The 20,349-nt window shown below is 43.0% G+C and overlaps 1 protein-coding gene across 3 annotated transcripts in view; it reads right to left on the minus strand.

Moving 5' to 3' along the window:
* LOC121444776 (CTP synthase 2) overlaps window positions 1-20,349 on the minus strand; it is a 123,781-nt gene that overhangs the window by 89,260 nt on the left and 14,172 nt on the right. For all 3 annotated transcript variants that reach the window (XM_041646694.1, XM_041646695.1, XM_041646692.1), the window contains exons 5-9: window positions 19,308-19,424; window positions 19,092-19,175; window positions 17,853-17,933; window positions 6,550-6,701; window positions 221-353 (exon numbers count right to left, since the gene is read on the minus strand). In XM_041646694.1, the coding sequence (XP_041502628.1) occupies window positions 221-353; window positions 6,550-6,701; window positions 17,853-17,933; window positions 19,092-19,175; window positions 19,308-19,424 (567 nt within the window). The remainder of the gene's footprint in view (window positions 1-220; window positions 354-6,549; window positions 6,702-17,852; window positions 17,934-19,091; window positions 19,176-19,307; window positions 19,425-20,349) is intronic.

The following is a 20,349-nucleotide window of genomic DNA, read 5'->3' on the forward strand; positions in this document are numbered from 1 at the left end:
AGAGATGGTTCAGCAGTTAAGAACACCCACTACTGGGTTGCCAGCACTCATATCAAGTGGCATAGAAGCACCTGCATCTCCAGCTTCAGGGAGATCCAATGCCTCTGGCCTCCCTCATACACTTTCACTCACATGAACACACGCACACACAGACATAGGTACACATACAAATAACTACAAATCAATAAAGAAATAGCTAGAACAGCAGGCTGGAACTCACCATCAGATTCAACTTGTAATTGATGGCCAAGGCTGAATGTTCCAGTGCTTTGAACACAGAGGCATAGCAGTCCCTGAGTTTGGTATATTTACCAACCAGGGCGATGGAGCATATTTTCTGCAGTCTTTCATACCTGAGAAAGGAATCAAGTTAAAGTATGTACACTTTAACATCACAAGCAACAATGCAGCCACTGCTCTTATTCCAAGTACTTTCAGACCCTTAGAAAGAGACAAGACACTCAGTGAACTTGACACAAATCTCTCCTCCAACATGCCAAACTCTGGTCATCAAACTGATTTCAAAAGCATAAGAAGAAATAGGGCAAGACCTGGGAGCAGCCTCCCCACACACCCAACCACCCCCCCATAGCATTTGCAACCAGCAGAGCCTTGGCCCTGCCCCCACCTGGAGAGGTAAGTGTCTGGGTCCCCAGCTGGAGGGCCCTACTCTCTAGGCCCAAGCTCTTAGAGGAACATCCCATCCCCCAACCCCACCAAGAAAAGCCCCCAGAGACCTAGGAGCAGCCTTCCCACACCCCCAAACAGCCCCTTGGCATCTGAGACCACCAGAGCCTGGACTCTGCCTACACTGGGGAGGTGAGGGTCTGTGTTCTGGACTGGAGGGCATTAATGTCTAGGCTCTAGACCCTACAGCACATCTCATGCCTTACCCCCACTCAGCGAAGCCCCCCAAAACTGGGAGCAGCCTCCCACACCCAGAACCATCCCCCACAGCATCTGTGACCACCAGAACCTTGACCCTGAAGACACCTGGAGAAGGTGAGTGTCTGGATCCTCGGCTGGAGAACCCTACTCTCAAGTCCCAGCCCTACCCCAATCCATTCTGGCACATTCCATGCCCTACCCACACCCAGCAAAGACTCAGGGACCTGGGAGCAGCCTTCCCACACCTTGGATCATCCTCCAAGGCATCAGCAAACACCAAAGCCTTGGCCCCGCCTACACCTGGAGGAGCCTCAGAGCCATATCAGTGTCCATCAGAGGCCTGGAGGAAGAGGAACCTAAGCTACAGACCCCGACTGCACCAACTGGAGGAAGAGGGACACCCGGAAGCAGAGACCCCACCTATACCCACTGGAGAGAAAGGAATGGGCAGATGGTACTGTAAGAATACATTCAAAAACATAAAGAGCAAAATGGCACCACCAAAAACTAGTGGTTCAACATCATCAAGACCTGAATATCTCAGTGCAGACAAAGCAGAAGAAAACCACCTTAAAAATAATTTTATGAAGATGATAGAGTTCCCTAAAGAAGAAATGAAAAATTCCCTTAAAGAAGTGGAGGAAAAGACAAACAAAAAATTGGAAGCAATCAACAAATCCCTTAGAGAAAGCAAAGGAAGCCAAGACAAAAAATCAAATGGGAAGGAAATGGCTCAAGACATGAAAACTGAAATAAAGACAATAAAGAAAACACAAACCAAGAGAATTCTGGGAATGGAAAATGTGGGCAAACAATCAGGAACTACAGATGCAAGCATATTCAACAAACTATGAGAGATGGAAGAGAGGTGTCAAAGATACAATAGAAGAAACAGATTCATCAAAGAAAATGTTAAATCCAACAAACTCTTAACACAAAATATCCAAGAAATCTGGGGCACCAAAAAAGACCAAATCTAAGAATAATAGGGGTAGAAGAAGGCAAAATCCAGATACAGGCACTGAAAATATATTGAACAAAATCACAGAAGAAAACTTTCCCATCCTAAAGAAGGGCATACCTATGAAAGTACAAGAAGCTTACAGAACATCATATAGACTGGACCAAAAAAAAGTCTCCTCGCCACATAATAAACAAAACACTAAACATACAGAAGAAATAAAGAATATTAAGAGCAACAAAGGAAAAAACCAAGTAACATATAAAGGCATACATATCAGAATTACACCTGACTTCTCAATGGAAACTCTGAAGGCCAGGAAGTCCTGGACAGATGTGCTGCAGACACTAAGAGACCACAGATGCAAACCCAGACTACTATACCCAGCAAAGCTTTCAATCACCATAGATGTAGAAAACAAGATGTTCCATGGCAAAACCATATTTAAACAATACCTATCTACAAACCCAACCCTACAAAAAGTACTAGAAGGAAAACTCCAACCCAAGGAAGTTAGCTACACCCACAAGAACACAGGCAATAGATAACCACACAATAGCAAACCCCAAAGAAGGGAAACATACATACAATACCAACAACAACAACAAAACCAAAAATAACAGGAATTAACAATCATTGGTCATTAATATCTCTTCATATCAACAGTCTCAATTTATCTATAAAAAGACACAGACTTACAGAATGGTTACAAAAACAGGATCCATTCTTCTACTGCTTACAAGAAACACACCTCAACTTCAAAGACAGACATTGCCTCAGAGTAAAGGGTTGGGAAAAGATTTTCCATAAATGGACCTAAGAAACAAGCTGGTGTAGCTATCCTAATATCTAACAAAATAGACTTCAAACTAAAAATCAATCAAAAGAGATAAAGGACATTTCATATTCATCACAGGAAAAATCCATTATGATGAAGTCTTAATTTTAAACATCTATGACCCCCAAAACAAGGGCACCAACATCTGTAAAAGAAACATTACTAAAGCTTAAATCATATATCAACCCACACACACTAATAGTGGAAGACTTCAATATCCCCACTCTCCCCAATGAACAGGATTGTCAGACAGAAACATAACAGAGAAATAAAGGAACTAACAGAAGTTATGACTCAAAGGGTTTAACAGACATCTATAGAACATTCCCCTGAAACACAACAAAATATACCTTCATCTCAGAACATCATGGAACTGTCTCTAGAATTGATCACATACTTGGTCACAAAGCAAACCTCAACAGATACAAAAAAATTGGAGTAACCCCTGTATAAGATCACCATGGCTTAAAGTTAGAATTCCACAACAACACTAATTGCAGAAACCCCACAAACTAATGAAAATTGAACAACACTCAGCTGGATCACCCCTATGTCAAGAAAGAAATAGCAAGAAATTAAAGACGTCCTAGAATTCAATGAAAATGGATACACAACATACCCAAATTTATGGACACTTTGAAAGCAGAACTAAGAGAAAAATTCATAGCATTGAGTGCCTATATCATCAAAAACCTGTACTAACCAAATTTGGAAAATTCAAAGAAAATGAACAATTTTCTGGATAGGTACCACATACCAAAATTAAATCAAGATCAGAAGTTCACGATCATCCTCAGCCTCACAGTGAGTTCAAGGACAGCCTGGGAAACATGAGATCATACCTCGAAAATAAAAAATAAGCCAGATGTGGTAACACACAAGAGGCAAAGGCAGGCAGAGATCACTACAAGTTTGAGGCATCTCTGGTCTACATCTTGACTTCCAAGCTAGTCAGATAAACACAGTGACACACTGCCACAAAAACATACAGATAAAATAAATAAAAACACAAAATCGAAAACTAAGCTGGGTGGAGGAAAAAACTTAGAGACTAAAAGTAACGGGAAAGGTAAGACTTCCCAGGAAGATTAATAAATAAAAAAAACTGAGGGAAAGTTGTCATGATGTGGGAGTCCCCTCTGTGTGCTGTGATTACCATTAATGAACAAAAAACCTGCTTTGGACCTATAGCAAGGCAGAACTTAAGTAGGCAGGGAAAGCTAGGCTGAATGCTGGGAGGAAGAAGGGTAGAGTCAGAGAGCTGCCATGGAGCTGCAGCCAGAGTCAGGCAGACATACTGAAACTTTGCCAGTAAGCCACTGCCATGTGGCGATGCACAGATTAATAAAAATGGGTAGAATTAATATGTAAGAGTTAGCCAATAAGAAGCTAGAGCTAACAGGCCAAGCAGTGTTTTATATAATACAGTTTCTGTGTGATTATTTTTGGTCTATGCTAGTCAGGCAGCTGGGAACCAAACAAGCAGTTTGTCCTCCAACATTATCAAGCCTTTAACGCTGCTTAGTTTTATCTTGCTCTGTAGAATTCACAGTTGTGTATGTCCAGAAGTGGTAAAGCAGTTACCTAGCATGCATTAAGCCCTGGGTTCATTCCCCAGTATTACAAAATGATGATGTTGATAATGATTATAATGATGCTGATGAATTCCTGATAACAGAAAGCAAGTTAATCTCAAGCCAAATATGAGAGATGCCACCAGAAGTAGATATTTTGTCCTAAGGTGTGGTCTACCTACTTAGCAGCTGCCAGTGTGCAAAAGAGTTGGCTGGGTCTCACTTTTTCTCTGCAGAAAGCTGAAGGACATGGCTCTGACCCAAAAGAAGGCACGCTAAAGACAATTACAGGCTCCTCCTTCTATTCACTCACGTCCAAACTTCCTTGACAGAAATCCCATAGTGATAGATGGAACAGATGAGCGCATGAGCCAAACACCCCAGGGTGAGGCCTGCTGTGCTGGCTGGCTGATATACTAAGTCTGTCCCTTATACTCACTTTCCCTTCCCAGATCAACCAAAGGTCCCTCTCACATGATTAACACAGCTATCACAGATGTGTGAGGCAGGCTTCTGCTATTACTGTGAGCTTCTGGGAAATGGGAAGCAGAGTCTACTTTACAGGCCCACCCATCATGGGCAGGTCCCAAAGTGGGAAAGGGTATCTCATTTCAGCCTGGGGTCCCAGGAAAGGACCATATCCACTTTAACTAGGACCGCTGGTGTCTGAGTGGCAGTGAACATCCATCATCAGAGCAGCTGCTCTCCCTCTCACTGACTCCTTACACGTTCTACAGACCACAGCGGGGTTGGCCATTATACATTGCAGTTACCAATAAACCAACAATCCAAAATGATATAGGCACTGCCATCTCCGTTTATTTGGAAGACTGTGGTGAAATGAATGGTTCTCCACTAGGCTGGAGATGTAGCTCACACATTAAGGCTTGTATGCTTGAAGCCCTGGGTTCAATCCTTAAAGGGAGGAAAAAATTCTCTGGTCATGAAGGCACATGCCCTTAATTCCCTAAGAACCTTATAAACTGAGTGTAGAGGCACACACTTTTAATCCCAGAACTCAGATGACAGTGGCAGGCAGACCTACAAATTTGAGTCTGCCCTGGTCTATAGAACGAGTTCCAGGACAGTCAGGGCTACAAAGAGAAACACTGTCTTGGGAAAAAAAAATTAAAAAAAACTTATAAAAATGGTCTTGTCTTTGCTGATACAATTAAGGATCTGGAGGAAGGAACGAGTATCGACTCCTGTAAAGTTGTCTTTTAACTGGTGTGTATGTGTGCATGTGCACAAAATAAATGAATGTGATTTGGAAATAAGTGTTTTTTAAGATATGTAAGTAATGGATGGGTGCTGTGAATGGTGGTGGATACCTATGTACAACCTCAGCAATCTGGAGGTGGAGTAGAAGTTCAAGGCCAGTATGGGCTGCAGGAGACTATGCCAAAACCAAACAAACAAACCACTTTCAGATGGAGTGCTAAATGTAGAGTCAAGCTTCCCATTTAAAGGACCTTCTTTAGGAAATGTTAGCCAAATCTTAAATGAAACAAAAACTCTGCAACACTTACAAGCATAAATTAGGCTAGGGATAGGGCTCAGCAAAGAGCACTTGCCTAACATGCACAAGTTCTGGCCCCAGGACTGACAAAAAGAAAAAAGTGGAGTAAATAAAAAGTAAATTAACGTATTAATCAAACATCCAGAATTAAAAATATTCCTTTGAGCTGGACAGTGGTAACACACACCTTTAATCCCAGCACTTAGAAGGCTGAGAGAGACAGATCTCTGTGAGTTCAAGGCCAGCCTAGTCTATATATATATATATATATATATATATATATATATATATATATATTCCTTTGGGAATCCAAATCCCTTTAACTCATTTGGGTTTAAGTACAACAAAGACAATGGCTACAAAAATCTTCAAAGAACACAGAGAAAGACTCTAACAACAAATTTAGATATAGCTACACCAGAACATACACATACAAAAAGGTAAAGAAGGCAGACTGGCCCTTTGAAGTAGGTTTTACTTCCACCTACAAGGCCAAGAATTATTAAAAAATTGCGTAAAGAGGCCAAGGTGATAGCTCAGTTAGTAGAGAACTTGCCACAAAAGCATGAGAACTCAGTCCAAACCCATATAAAGCCAGAGGCTGTAGTATGTTTATCTGTAATCCTTTTTTTTATCTGTAATCTTGCAGTCCTAATTTCCTATGTATTTATAAAGACTGAGAAAGTCTGGAACAAACTGGGAGAAGTTTTTTTTTACAAGTTCTAGCTATGTTAAAAAATTTTATACATAAATAATTCATCTCACATACCTGTCAGTCATGGCTTTCCACTTGTAAAGCAAATTACTTGAACAGTCACTGATGGGCAGGTTCAATCTCTCTTTAAAATATTTAACCACGCCTTGCTCCTCCAAAAGAAGAGGCACTCGGTAGATGGAAGAAACATCATGGATACAGAGGACCTGATCAATGAAAATAAAACATCTTTCTTAATACACCACTGGAATAAGACAAAACTCAAGAAACAGTTTATAGTGAAATAAGAAAAATCAAGAAAGCTACGTGTTAGAGAACAGGCCTAATTCCAGCATCCCAGGAAGTGATGCAAGAGGACCATAATAAATTCAAGACCAGTCTCAGCTATACAGCAAAATACAACTTCAGAAAGGAAGGGAGGGAAGGAGAGCAAAAGGGAGGGAGGGAGCAGTGATGTTTAGTTTTAACTGTCAACTTGATACAATCTATATTCACCTCGGGAGAAGAGTTTCAAATGATAATTGCCTAAACCAAACTGGCCTTTGAGCATGTCTGTCAGGGTTTCTTTTTTTTCTTTTCTTTTTTTTTTTAAAGCAAAGATCTCACTATGCAGCCCTGGCTAGCTTTGAAATCACTATGTAGACCAGGACTGATCCCAAATTCACAGAGACCCACCTGCCTCTGGCTACTGAGTGATGAGATTAAAGACATATGCCACGCCTTCTGGCTTGGAATTTCTTAATTTCCTTAACTGACATAAAAAAGATCCAGCCAAAAACTGAGTGGCACTATTCTCTGGATTTTGGCCCTAGACCATAGACAAGGGAGCTAAGCAGTCGGCATGTACATGTATTACCTCATTTCTCTGTGTTCTTGAGTGTGAATGTGATGTGACTAGCTGCTTCAAATTCCTTCAGCCTTAACCTCCCAAAAGACTAGAATGTAACCAAGAACCCTAAGTTAAAAAAAAAAAAAAAAAAAAACCTCTTTCCCCCTAAGCTGGGTATTTTATCACAGGAACAGAAGGGAAAGCAAGACAGCTAGATATATAACTCATTTGGCAGACTGCCTGCTTAGCGTACGTGAGGACCTTGGGTTTGACTACCAGCAGCACCACATAGAACCAAGCAAGGTGGCACACACCCATGACCAGAACACTTGAGAAGTAAGGACAGGAAGAACAGAAGTTCAAGATCATACTCAGCCAAACAGAAAGTCCAATGTTAGCCTAGACTACATAAAAAAAGAACAATCAAAAAAGAAAGAACTGAGAGCTGGTGAGATGACCCAGCAGGGCACCAAATCTGATAACCTGCGTTCCAGTCCCAGAATAGACATGGTAGAAGGAGAACTGGCTCCCCAAAATTGCCTTCTGACCACCACACTCATGAATAAACATACACATGCAATAAATAAATGTTACAAGGTTTTTCTTTAAAAAAAAAAAAGAAGAAAGGAAAAGAAAGGGATTGGGAGTTTAACTCAGTGGTAGAGCAATTGCCTAGTAAGCACAAGGCTCTGGGTTTATTTCTCAGCTCCAAAGGGTAAAAAAAAAAAGAGACAAAAAAAGAGAAATGAATGAATTTGGGCTAGAGAGATGGCTAAACACCTAAAAGTATTTGTTGCTCTTTCAGAGGACCTAGGTTTGACTCTCATCACCCACAAGGTAGCTCACAACTATCACTGTGGTAGTTTGAATAAGGACAGCCTTCATAGGCTTACATATTTGAAAACATAGTTGCCAGGGAGTGAAACTGTTTGAACGGATTACAAGGATTAGGAGGAGTGTCCATGTTGGAATGGAGTAGGTGTAGCCTTGTTGGAGTCACTGAGGGTGGACTTTGAAATTTTAAAAGCCCATGCCAAGTCCAGTCTGTTTCTGTTTCTCTCTCTCTGCCTATGAATGATGTAGCTATGGATGATGTAATTCTCAGCTATTGTTCCAGTGCCTGCCTGTATGCTACCATGCTCCCCAACATGATGATAATAGACTAAGCCTTTAAAACTTTAAGGAAGCCCCTAATTTAAATGCTTTATCTTATAAGAATTGCCTTGCTGATCTCTCGGCGCCAGGAGACCCAGCGTTGGGGTGAGTTTCTGACCCTGCGGCGCCAGCCCGGGAAGGGGAGTTCAGAGGTTCCTTGGCCCCCTATCCTTCTTGAGCTCTCGGCAGGGCCCCCACTCCCTGCATACCTCCTCTTTCTTCCTAGCCCACCCAGCTCCCATCCAGAACCCTCCCCACCTCGGCCCCACTGTCCTCTTTCTGCAAATAACATCACCCAGCCCAGCCAGACTAGGCACTGGGTCCGAATCATCGGGGCACCCAAGCGGGCGGGAGTCTCTTTGTTTCTATGGCCTGCCTGCACCAAGCAGGGTAGGCGCTTTGTTTGCGACCTGCCCACCAGCACGGAGGCCTGATCTCTAGGCGCCAGGAGACCCAGCGTTGGGGTGAGTTTCTGGCCCCGCGGCGCCAGCCCGGAAAGGGGAGTTCAGAGGTTCCTTGGCCCCCTATCCTTCTTGAGCTCTCGGCAGGGCCCCCACTCCCTGCATACCTCCTCTTTCTTCCTAGCCCACCCAGCTCCCATCCAGAACCCTCCCCACCTCGGCCCCACTGTCCTCTTTCTGCAAATAACATCACCCAGCCCAGCCAGACTAGGCACTGGGTCCGAATCATCGGGGCACCCAAGCGGGCGGGAGTCTCTTTGTTTCTATGGCCTGCCTGCACCAAGCAGGGTAGGCGCTTTGTTTGCGACCTGCCCACCAGCACGGAGGCCTGATCTCTAGGCCCCAGGAGACCCAGCGTTGGGGTGAGTTTCTGGCCCCGCGGCGCCAGCCCGGAAAGGGGAGTTCAGAGGTTCCTTGGCCCCCTATCCTTCTTGAGCTCTCGGCAGGGCCCCCACTCCCTGCATACCTCCTCTTTCTTCCTAGCCCACCCAGCTCCCATCCAGAACCCTCCCCACCTCGGCCCCACTGTCCTCTTTCTGCAAATAACATCACCCAGCCCAGCCAGTCTGGGCACTGGGTCCGAATCATCGGGGCACCCAAGCGGGCGGGAGTCTCTTTGTTTCTATGGCCTGCCTGCACCAAGCAGGGTAGGCGCTTTGTTTGCGACCTGCCCACCAGCACGGAGGCCTGAACTCTAGGCGCCAGGAGACCCAGCGTTGGGGTGAGTTTCTGGCCCCGCGGCGCCAGCCCGGGAAGGGGAGTTCAGAGGTTCCTTGGCCCCCTATCCTTCTTGAGTTCTCGGCAGGGCCCCCACTCCCTGCATACCTCCTCTTTCTTCCTAGCCCACCCAGCTTCCATCCAGAACCCTCCCCACTTTGCCCCACCGCCCTCTTTCTGCACATAACATCACCCAGCCCAGCCTGTCTGGGCACTGGGTCCGAATCCTCAGGGCACCCAAGCAGGCGGGAGTCTCTTTGTTTCTATGGCCTGCCTGCACCAAGCAGGGTAGGCGCTTTGTTTGCCACCTGCCCATCAGCACGGAGGCCTGATCTCTCGGCGCCAGGAGACCCAGCCTTGGGGAGACCCAGCGTTGGGGAGAGACAACGTTGGGGAGATCCAGCATTGGGTAGGCAAGGAGACCTGATCCGGTAAAGAAGATCCATAAGGGAGCATTTGGAAGAAGAGATGGGTAGACGCCAAGGCAAGAATTCGCCCAACAAGCTGAAAAGCAACATGAAGCCACCAGAAACCAGCGACCCCACAACGGGAGGACATGAACACCTTAATCAAGAAGAAGTAGAAAAGGTTGACTTCATGAAAGTGATTGACGCCCTTAAACAGCATGTAAAAAATGCCCTTATAGAAATGGATGAGAAATATAACAGAAAGTTTGAAGAACTGAATAAATCAGTGAATGATACCCTAGAAAACCAAGGAAAAACAATCAAACAGATAATGGAAACGGTGCAAGACTTGAAAACTGAAATGGAGGCAAAGAAGAAAACACGAACAGAGGGCCGACTGGACATGGAAAATTTAAGTAAACAAACAGAGTCTACAGAAACAAGCATAACCAACAGAATACAAGAGATAGAAGAAAGAATCTCAGATTCTGAAGATACCATAGAGAAAATAAACACTCTGATCAAAGAAAACAGCAAGTCCAACAAACTCTCATCACAAAATATTCAGGAAATATGGGACACAATAAAAAGACCAAACCTAAGAATAATAGGAGTAGAAGAAGGAGAAGAAGTGCAGCTCAATGGTCCAGAAAATATATTTAATAAAATTATAGAAGAAAACTTTCCCAACCTAAAGAAAGATATACCTATGAAGGTTCAAGAACCATACAGAACACCGAATAGGCTGGATCAAAAAAGAACATCCCCTCGCCATATAATTATCAAAACACAAAGCATACAGAATAAGGAAAGAATATTAAGAGCTGCAAAGGAAAAAGGCCAAATTACTTATAAAGGTAAACCTATCAGACTTACACCTGACTTCTCCATGGAAACCATGAAAGCCAGAAGGTCCTGGATAGATGAACTTCAAAAACTAAGAGACCATGGATGCAAGCCCAGATTACTATACCCAGCCAAGCTTTCGTTCACTATAAATGGAGAAAATAAAATTTTCCAGGATAAAAACAAATTTAAACAATACGCAGCCACAAATCCAGCCTTACAGAAAGTGATAGAAGGAAAATCACTAACCAAGGAGCCCAACAATGACCACAATAACTCAGACATCTAGAGACCCTTCACCAACACAAAACAAAGAAGGGAAACACACAAACTCTACGACTAAAAAAATGACCAGAGTTAACATCCACTGGTCATTAATATCACTTAATGTCAATGGACTCAACTCACCTATTAAAAGGCACAGGCTAAGAGATTGGATACGAAAACAGGATCCAACATTCTGCTGTTTACAAGAAACACACCTCAACCACAAAGACAGGCACCTACTCAGAGTAAAGAGCTGGGAAAAGGCTTATCAAGCAAATGGACCTAAGAAACAAGCAGGTGTGGCCATACTAATCTCTAACAAAGTTGACTTCAAACTTAAATCAATCAGAAGAGATGGAGAGGGGCATTTTATACTCATAACAGGAACAGTTCAGCAGGATGAAGTCTCAATTCTGAACATCTATGCCCCTAATTTAAAAGCACCCACGTACATAAAAGAAACATTGCTAAAACTCAAGGCAGCCATCAAACCGCACACACTAATAGTAGGAGACTTCAACACTCCTCTCTCACCAATGGACAGGTCAATCAGACAGAAACCTAACAGAGAAATAAGAGAATTAATGGAGGTAATGAATCAAATGGACTTAACAGACATCTATAGAACATTCCACCCAAATAGGAAAGAATATACCTTCTTCTCTGCAGCTCATGGAACCTTCTCAAAAATCGACCACTAAAGTCGGTAACAAAGCAAACATCCACAGTTACAAAAAAATATTAGTAACCACCTGTGTCTTATCAGATCACCATGGATTAAAGTTAGAATTCAACAACAATGCTACCCCCAAAAAGCCTACAAACTCATGGAAACTGAACAGTCAACTACTGAACCATACCTGGATTAAGGAAGAAATTAAGAAAGAAATTAAAGTCTTCCTGGAATTCAAAGAAAATAAAGAAACAACATACTTAAACTTATGGGACACTATGAAAGCAGTCCTAAGAGGAAAGTTCATAGCACTAAGTGCCCACTTAAAGAAAACAGAGAAAGCTCACATTGGAGACTTAACAGCCCAACTGAAAGCTCTAGAAAAAAAAGAAGCAGACTCACCTAGGAGGAGTAGAAGACTGGAAATAATCAAACTGAGGGCTGAAATCAACAAAATAGAAACACAGAAAACAATCCAAAGAATCAATGAAACAAAAAGCTGGTTTCTGGAGAAAATCAACAAGATTGACAAACCCCTATCCAAACTAATCAAACGGCAGAGAGAGAATTTGCAAATTAATAAGATCAGAAATGAAAAGGGGCACATAACCACAGACACAGAGGAAATTCAGAGAATCATTAGATCTTACTACAAAAGCCTATATGCCACAAAACTGGAAAATGTAAAGGAAATGGACACTTTTTTAGATAAATACCATATACCAAAGTTAAACCAGGACCAGGTGAACAATCTAAATAGACCTGTTAGTCGCGAAGAATTAGAAGAGGTTATCAAAAACCTCCCTACCAAAAAAAGCCCAGGACCAGATGGTTTCAATGCGGAATTCTACCAGAACTTCCAAGAAGAGCTAATACCTATACTCCTTAATGTATTTCACAATATAGAAACAGAAGAGTCATTGCCAAATTCCTTTTATGAAGCTACAGTTACTCTGATACCAAAACCGCACAAAGACTCAACCAAGAAAGAAAATTATAGACCAATCTCACTCATGAACATCGATGCAAAAATCCTCAACAAAATACTGGCAAACCGAATCCAAGAACACATTAGGAAAATTATCCATTATGATCAAGTAGGCTTCATCCCAGGGATGCAGGGCTGGTTCAACATACGAAAATCTATCAATGTAATCCATCATATAAATAAACTGAAAGAAAAAAACCATATGATCATTTCATTAGATGCTGAAAAAGCATTTGACAAAATTCAACACCCCTTTATGATAAAAGTATTGGAGAGATTAGGGATACAAGGGTCATACCTAAATATAATAAAAGCTATATACAGCAAGCCGACAGCTAACATTAAATTAAATGGAGAGAAACTTAAAGCCATCCCACTAAACTCAGGAACACGACAAGGCTGTCCACTCTCACCATACCTCTTCAATATAGTACTTGAAGTTCTAGCAATAGCAATAAGACAACATAAGGGGATTAAAGGGATTCGAATTGGAAAGGAAGAAGTTAAACTTTCATTATTTGCAGATGATATGATAGTGTACATAAGCGACCCCCAAAACTCCACCAAAGAACTTTTACAGCTGATAAACACCTTTAGTAATGTGGCAGGATACAAGATCAACTCCAAAAAATCAGTCGCCCTCTTATACACAAAGGATATGGAAGCAGAGAGGGAAATCAGAGAAGCTTCACCTTTCACAATAGCCACAAACAGCATAAAATATCTTGGGGTAACTCTAACCAAGGAAGTGAAAGATCTATTTGACAAGAACTTTAAGGCATTGAAGAAAGAAATTGAGGAGTATACCAGAAAATGGAAGGACCTTCCTTGCTCTTGGATTGGGAGGATCAACATAGTAAAAATGGCAATTCTACCAAAGGCAATTTATAGATTCAATGCAATCCCCATCAGGGTCCCATCAAAATTCTTCACAGATCTTGAGAGGACAATAATCAACTTTATATGGAAAAACAAAAAACCCAGGATAGCCAAAACAATCCTATACAATAAAGGATTGTCTGGAGGCATTACCATCCCTGACTTCAAACTCTATTACAGAGCTACAGTGATGAAAACAGTGTGGTACTGGCATAAAAACAGAGAAGTTGACCAATGGAATCGTATAGAAGACCCGAATTTTAACCCACAAACCTATGAACACCTCATTTTTGATAAAGGAGCCAAAAGTATACAATGGAAGAAAGAAAGCATTTTTAACAAATGGTGCTGGCATAACTGGATGTCAACCTGTAGAAGAATGAAAATAGACCCATATCTATCACCATGCACAAAACTCAAGTCCAAATGGATTAAAGACCTCACTGTCAGTCAGAACACAGTGAACCTGATAGAAGAGAAAGTGGGAAGTACCCTACAGGAGATCGCTTCCTATGTGTAACCCCAACAGCACAGACTTTAAGGGCAACATTGAATAAATGGGACCTACTAAAACTGAGAAGCTTCTGTAAAGCAAAGGACACTGTCACCAAGACAAATAGGCAACCTACTGACTGGGAGAAGATCTTCACCAACCCCGCAACAGACAAAGGTCTGATCTCCAAAATATATAGAGAACTCAGGAAACTAGACTTTAAAATGCTAATTAACCCAATTAAAAAATGGGGCACTGAACTGAACAGAGAATTCTCAGCAGAGGAAGTTCAAATGGCCAAAAGACACTTAAGGTCATGCTCAACCTCCTTAGCAATCAGGGAAATGCAAATCAAAACAACTTTGAGATATCATCTTACACCTGTCAGAATGGCTAAAATAAAAAACTCCAATGATAGCCTTTGCTGGAGAGGCTGTGGAGGAAGGGGTACCCTCATCCATTGCTGGTGGGAATGCAATCTTGTGCAACCGCTTTGGAAATCGGTGTTTCGGTTTCTCAGGAAATTCGGGATCAACTTACCCCTGGACCCAGCAATACCACTCCTGGGAATATACCCAAGAGATGCCCTATCACATGACAAGAGCATTTGTTCAATTATGTTCATAGCAGTATTATTTGTAATAGCCAGAACCTGGAAACAACCTAGATGCCCTTCAATGGAAGAATGGATGAAGAAAGTGTGGAATATCTACACATTAGAGTACTATGCTGCGTTAAAAAACAATGACTTCTCAAATTTTGCATGCAAATGGATGGAAATAGAAAACACTATCCTGAGTGAGGTATCCCAGACCCAAAAAGATGAACATGGGATGTACTCACTCATAATTGGTTTCTAGCCATAAACAAGGGTCACGGAGTCTACACTTGGTGATCCCAAAGAAGCTAAGTAAGAAGGTGAACCAAAGGAAAACCATATAGTTGTCCTCTTGGCTATGGGAAGTAGACAAAATTGCCGGGGAGAAAATTGAGATCTTGGGGGTGGGGTGGGATGGGGGTAAGGGGAGATGGGGAGAGAGGGGGGAGAGGGGGAGAATGGGGGGAGCTTGGGGAAGGGGGAGGATTGGGATGAAGGAAGGTTGGATGGGGGAGCACGGAAGCACGGTTCTTAGTTAAGGGAGCCACCTTAGGGTTGGCAAGAGACTTGAACCTAGAGTGGCTCCCAGATACCCAAGCCGAGGTCCCCAGTTAGTTCCTTGGGCAGCTGAGGATGGGGAACCTGAAATGACCCTATCCTAGAGCGATATTGACGAATATCTTGCATATCATCATAGAACCTTCATCGGGTGATGGATGGAGACAGAGACAGAGACCCACACTGGAGCACTGGACTGAGCTCCCAAGGTCCCGATGAGGAGCAGAAGGAGGGAGAACATGAGCAAAGAAGTCGGGACCACGAGGGGAGCACCCACCCACTGAGACAGTGGAGCTGATCTATTGGGAGCTCACCAAGGCCAGCTGAACTGTGACTGAAAAAGCATGGGACAAAACTGGACTCTCTGAGCATGGCGAACAATGAGGGCTGATGAGAACCCAAGGACAATGGCACGAGGTTTTGAACCTACGTAATGTGCTGGCTTTGTGGGAGCCTAGCCAGTTTGGATGTTCACCTTCCTAGAAATGCACGGAGGGGGGAGGACCTAGGACTTACCACAGGGCAGGGAAATCTGACTGCTCTTTGGGCTGGAGAGGGAGGGGGAGAGGAGTGGGGGGAGGGGGAGAAGGGTGGGAGGAGGGGGAGGGAAATGGGAGGCTGGGAGGAGGAGGAAATTTTTTTTTTCTTTTCTCAATAAAAAAGTTAAAATAAAAAAAAAAAAGAATTGCCTTGTTTGACCGGGAGTGGTGGCACATGCCTTTATAAACCCAGCACTCAGGAAGTAGAGTCATGGGTATCTCTGTGAGTTTGAGGCCAGCCTGATCTACAGATCGAGTTCCAGGACAGGCTCCATAGGTTCTGGGAAACCCTGTCTCAAAAAAAAATAGAAAAGAAAAATAAGAACAAAATTGGACCACTAGGGATGAAGAGATAGCTCAGTGGTCGAGAGTACTTACAGCTCTTGCAGAGGATATGAGTTAGGTTCCCAGCATCCACATCATACACATTGTATGGCTCAAAACCACCTGTATTCCAGCTCCAGGAGGATCTGACACCCACAACCTCTTTGGGCATGTGTACTCACTTATACGAGCCCACACACATACATATAAGCTTAAAATAATAAAGATAAATTGTAGAAATAAAAGAGACTCGGATCAATGTTCCAGGTGTTAGACACCACAACAGACAGAGTTGGAACTCCACCTCCTTTCTCTGAGTTCTCAACAATCCAATGCAAAATGTTCTAACTATCTTCTTCTATTCTGGAAACCAGGTTATATTTGCTTAATCCACTGTCTACCAAGACTTCTACATAGATAGCCCAGGCTAGCCTTGATCATGTAACATGAATCACCACACTTGGTTTAGAAATACTTTTGTTTTATTTTGTTTTGTTTTTCTTTTCTGAGACAGGGAGGGAGGGAGGGAGGGAGGGAGGGAGGGAGGGAGGGAGGGAGGGAGGGAGGGAGGGAGGGAGGGAGGGAGGGGAAAAAGAAGAGGTGGCTCTAATGGCAGCAGCAGGAGGAAGAAGGCCTGAGGTGTAATCTCAGCAGTGCTCACACAAAACAACTGAACCAAAACAAAGTGGCCCAGAACACACACACAGAAAGAGAGAGAGAGAGAGAGAGAGAGAGAGAGAGAGAGAGAGAGAGAGAGAGAGAGAGTCCCTTCTTTTAAAAGCAGTTCAGGCTTGGAAACCTAAAGCAGAGGACTCTCTACTCGCCTACACCCCAAACATAGATACCCCACCAAGCAGCTGTCAAGAGAACCCAGAGCTCACATGAATGGTTGCTAGCAAGCCTCACCCTGTTCCTGACCTCCATTCAAGCCACTCTTTTTTCACACCACTCCTTATAACCTGCAGCCAACTGCAACCCCTCATACCATAGGCTTATTGGGAACCAGAGCTAGAAAGAAAAAGATCATCTAAATGTCAGAATACCCAGGCTGAAAGTCCTACAGAACAGAAGGCTAGAGCCTAAATTATGGTAATTTATGGAGTAATGAAACCAGCTAGGCCACCTACATGATCATAAAACACAGCATGAATGTCAGCACACTTGTGCAGTTTAAGGTGTGTTAAGCTATAAAAGGTACAGAAGAAAACTGAACGAGGCAGTAAGTATCCCGTCAAAACACAGGATAAAAAAAATGCTAAAGAAACAGTACACAGTTCTCTTACTAGAAGCTTCACTGAGCTAAAATGCCCACCCTGAGCTTAAAGTGGGGGCTTATGACTATGTTCTCAGCACATGGAATGTTGGAGAATCAGAAATTCGAGGTCAGCCTGGGCTACGTGAGACCCTGTAGCTCAACGAGTAAAAGTACTTGTCACATATCCTTACAACTTGATTTTGACAGGTGAAACCAACCTAAAGGTAGGAGAGAATGAATCCATCCACAAAATTGTCCTCTGAACTCTACACATAGGTCATGGCAGAAGCGCGCACACACACATGCACACTCACACACACATGCGCGCACACACACAAATTTTAATATAAAAAACATTAAGCACCAACCTGCTCAGGGTTCACATGACAAAACATAGAAATCTTCTCCTTCACAGCCATCTCAATAGGTTTGGAACTACGGCAGACAATCTGTGAAAGCCAGTTATGCATGGATCAATACATGGAAACAGGGGTGATCAAATTGCCCAATTCATTGTCAGAAAATCCTTTTATTCTTTTTTTTTTTACAAGACTAGACCAAGTATGTACTTATTCACTCTGGGCATTCCTCTGTAGCATGAAAAATTGGTCTGGCCACTAGCATAAGCATGTCTCACTAAGTTCAACAGAAATCTACCAGGAAGAAAATATCAAAAATGTCTCTGGTGAAGAGTTAAAAGCTCTACAGGGCTGTTTCATGAAACAGAAGAGAAGGTGGATCAGAAGTTAACAAACTTTCACTAAAGGGTCCCACAGGAAACAGTTTAGCTTTCCAGGTAAGGCACTCCGGGTCCTACTATAGACTTGCCAAAACACAGACTATTTCTTTACACAGACTATACGTAAGTAAATAACTGTATGTCCATAAATTTTTATTTATAAAAATAGGCAGCTGTGCCAGGCAGTAGTGGTACACATCTTTAATCCCAGCACTCAGGAGGCAGAGACAGGAGGATTTCTGTGAGTTCGAGGTCAGACTGGTCTGCAAATCAAGTTCCAGGACAGCCAGAGCTCTTACACAGAAAAATACTGTCCTGAAAAAAAAAAAGAAGGCAGCTGCTTTGTGGACTCCTAATTCACCCCCCCCCACACACACACACACAAACACAAAAGATGCTGGCTGTAACTGGATAATCTGATATAGCAACACATGAATGCCTCTTAGACTAAAGCTCAGAGCAAAGATAGCCAGTCGTTGAAGGGACAGATGAAAATCCCAAGGTTTTACATTCGCTCTGAAGGAGCCAGGAACCTTACAAATGACAGAGCATTGTATCTTGTCTGCTATAAAAGGAACCAAATTAAGGATAGAGAAATATTCTTTTCCTGGATGCCAGACACAAAACAGTTTACTGTCATCAGAACCATTTGAGAGGGACAGATGACTCAGATGGTGCGTTAAAGATGAAGGGACTGGGTGTCGTTTAAAGGTAGAAAATACATGCTTAGCATATGCTCTCGGTTCCATCCCCAGCACCAACACCAAAAAAGGAAATAAACCATTGTTAGTGGCTGTTAGAGCCTGTGACATGGAGGTCCTACTCCAAAAGACCTTAGAGACAAACTTACCCACTGCACTTAACTCACCAGATCTGGAGACAAGCCCAACCCCCTCAGCGAACGGACACTGTTTTGTGTGGGTTTGGTTTTTTGTTCTCCAGTAACACAGAGCTAAAAAGAAATGAGTCCCCATCAGAACAACTGGACAACTTATGGCTCTTGAATTTCAAAGACAGGTCACATAAAATATCAGTGCAAAACTGATCAAAGTTACTATCTGCAGACTTCTGTGGAAACGCTCACCTGTGGTGCAAGGCTGACATGAATATTACAGAAATTTTCCTTTTTTGCTTTAAACTGGAATTGTCGGAATGCTTCCACAAATGCCATTCCTTCGATGTCTCCAATAGTGCCTCCCAGCTGAGGGTGGAAAAGAAAAATAAGGCACAAATAACCAAACATCTTCCATAGCACACAAACCAATGGAATTTTCTTGCTTTTGAAGTTAAGTAATTTTTCTTTAGAAACAGAATCTGACCATATAGTCCTGGCTGACCTGGAACTTTCTATATAGACCAGGATGACTCTGAAGTCAGAGATCTGTCTACCTCTGCCTCCCAAGTGCTGGAATTAAAGGCATATACCACAACGACCAGATAAGAAATTAATTACTTTTGGAAGAGTTTCATACTGTAGCCCAGGGTGGCCTGGACTTCTACATAGATAGCCCAGGCTAGCCTTGATCATGTAACATGAATCACCACACTTGGTTTAGAAATACTTTTGTTTTATTTTGTTTTGTTTTTCTTTTCTGAGACAGGGAGGGAGGGAGGGAGGGAGGGAGGGAGGGAGGGAGGGAGGGAGGGAGGGAGGGAAGGAGGGAGGGAGGGAGGGAGGGGAAAAAGAAGAGGTGGCTCTAATGGCAGCAGCAGGAGGAAGAAGGCCTGAGGTGTAATCTCAGCAGTGCTCAGGAGGCTGATTGAAGCTGAAATATTGCTGCAAATTCAAGGCCAACCTGGATTACATACTAACGTCAAGGTTAGCTTGAAATACGTTTAGAAACACTGTCTCAATAAATACAAACAGGGACAGTGGCTCAGTCAATATTGACCTCCAGGTAAGTAGGAGGACACGAGTTAGGATTCACAGCAAATGTACAAAGCTGTGCACAGTAGTGTCTGTAACACCAGCATAGTACATGTCTGTGACCTCACCCCAGAAGGTGGGAACAGAGACAGGCATATTTAGCCAGCCAGTCCAGCCAAATCATTGAGCTACAGGTTCATGAGACCCTGTCTCAAACAATAAGGTGATGGGCAACTGAGGAAGATAACCAGTGTTGAGC

The sequence above is a fragment of the Microtus oregoni genome, unplaced genomic scaffold (assembly GCF_018167655.1).
Source record: "Microtus oregoni isolate MIOR12 unplaced genomic scaffold, Mior012 000140F_ref0000409, whole genome shotgun sequence".
In the NCBI taxonomy this organism is placed as follows: domain Eukaryota; kingdom Metazoa; phylum Chordata; class Mammalia; order Rodentia; family Cricetidae; genus Microtus; species Microtus oregoni.